Source organism: Guillardia theta, assembly GCF_000315625.1.
Source record: "Guillardia theta CCMP2712 unplaced genomic scaffold GUITHscaffold_475, whole genome shotgun sequence".
In the NCBI taxonomy this organism is placed as follows: Eukaryota; class Cryptophyceae; order Pyrenomonadales; family Geminigeraceae; genus Guillardia; species Guillardia theta.
In genome coordinates, this window is record NW_005434219.1 from 5,591 (window position 1) to 6,602 (window position 1,012).

General features: G+C 53.9%; 1 protein-coding gene across 1 annotated transcript; it reads left to right on the plus strand.

Annotated features, from left to right (window-relative positions):
• Positions 1-517: 517 nt before the first annotated feature.
• Positions 518-983, plus strand: GUITHDRAFT_122818 (hypothetical protein; the record flags this gene model as incomplete). Its single annotated transcript, XM_005817900.1, has 2 exons — positions 518-568; positions 621-983. 2 exons carry the CDS (start codon positions 518-520, stop codon positions 981-983), a joined length of 414 nt encoding a protein of 137 aa, XP_005817957.1.
• Between the last annotated feature and the right edge of the window lie 29 nt (positions 984-1,012).

Below are 1,012 nucleotides of genomic sequence, written 5' to 3' on the forward strand. Positions count from 1 at the left end.
TAACAACAAGGGGGTGATTGAAAACTTACTTCACACCAACAGAAACTGTCAATTAAATTTCAAATTGTTATTCTTCATGTTATAAACAGATGAAACTATTTGACCACCCCAGTCACTAAAATTTACTTGCATCACCCTACCCCCCTCTTGCTTTCTTGGCTCTTCTTCCCCGCACTCCGTTCGGCAGCCGCGATCTACTTCCTCTCTCCCTCCTTGCACGAACGACAGCAATCCCTCCCTCCCCCCCTCCTGCCCTCCTGCCCTCTCCTCTCCTCCTCTCCCTTCTACCGCTCTCCCGCTCCTTCTCTTCCTCTGCTCCCCTCCCTTCCTTTTCTTCCCTTGTCTCCTCCACACCTTGCCAGCCCCTCGTTCGTCGTGTCACGTGGAGACCACAGCCGCTTTACTTGCGACCTCCTCTCATTTTCTATCGCTCATGGCAGGACAAACAGTTTGCGTGAACGCTCGAGTGAGAGATGGGTACGAAGAGACAACACGCACAGTCAACCTGGATCTTGACATGATAAGGAGCTTGTTTTACCTGAAGCAGGAGGACGCTGCTGTGCAACTGGTAAGCGCGTGCTGTTGCGGAACGTGATGACGCGTCTGACTTTCTTGTCCAGGGCATCTCCCTCACAAGCTTGAAGACAGCCTGCCGCAAACTCGGCATATCGCGATGGCCTTACTCCAGGACCCGGAGCGCTTCTATCACCGGCAGGGATACTTCACGAAGCTCGCCGAGCGAGGCTATGGACCAAGTGATGGAGGAGGAGGTAGAGGGATCGAACGCGAGCATGAGCTGCATGGAGGATGTCTACAGTGATGCTGGCGTGTGTGACGACTGGATGATGGACATGGAGATCGTCAACAACCAGCGGGACTTTGTGGAGCTGGCGTTGAGTGTGCTCCCCAGGGAGCATGATTGGATAGAGTGGTACGTCAGGAGCGACGACAGCGAGCCTGTCATCCGTGATTGGCCTCTCTGAACTCTCCGCCTCCTCCTCTGTAATTTGTG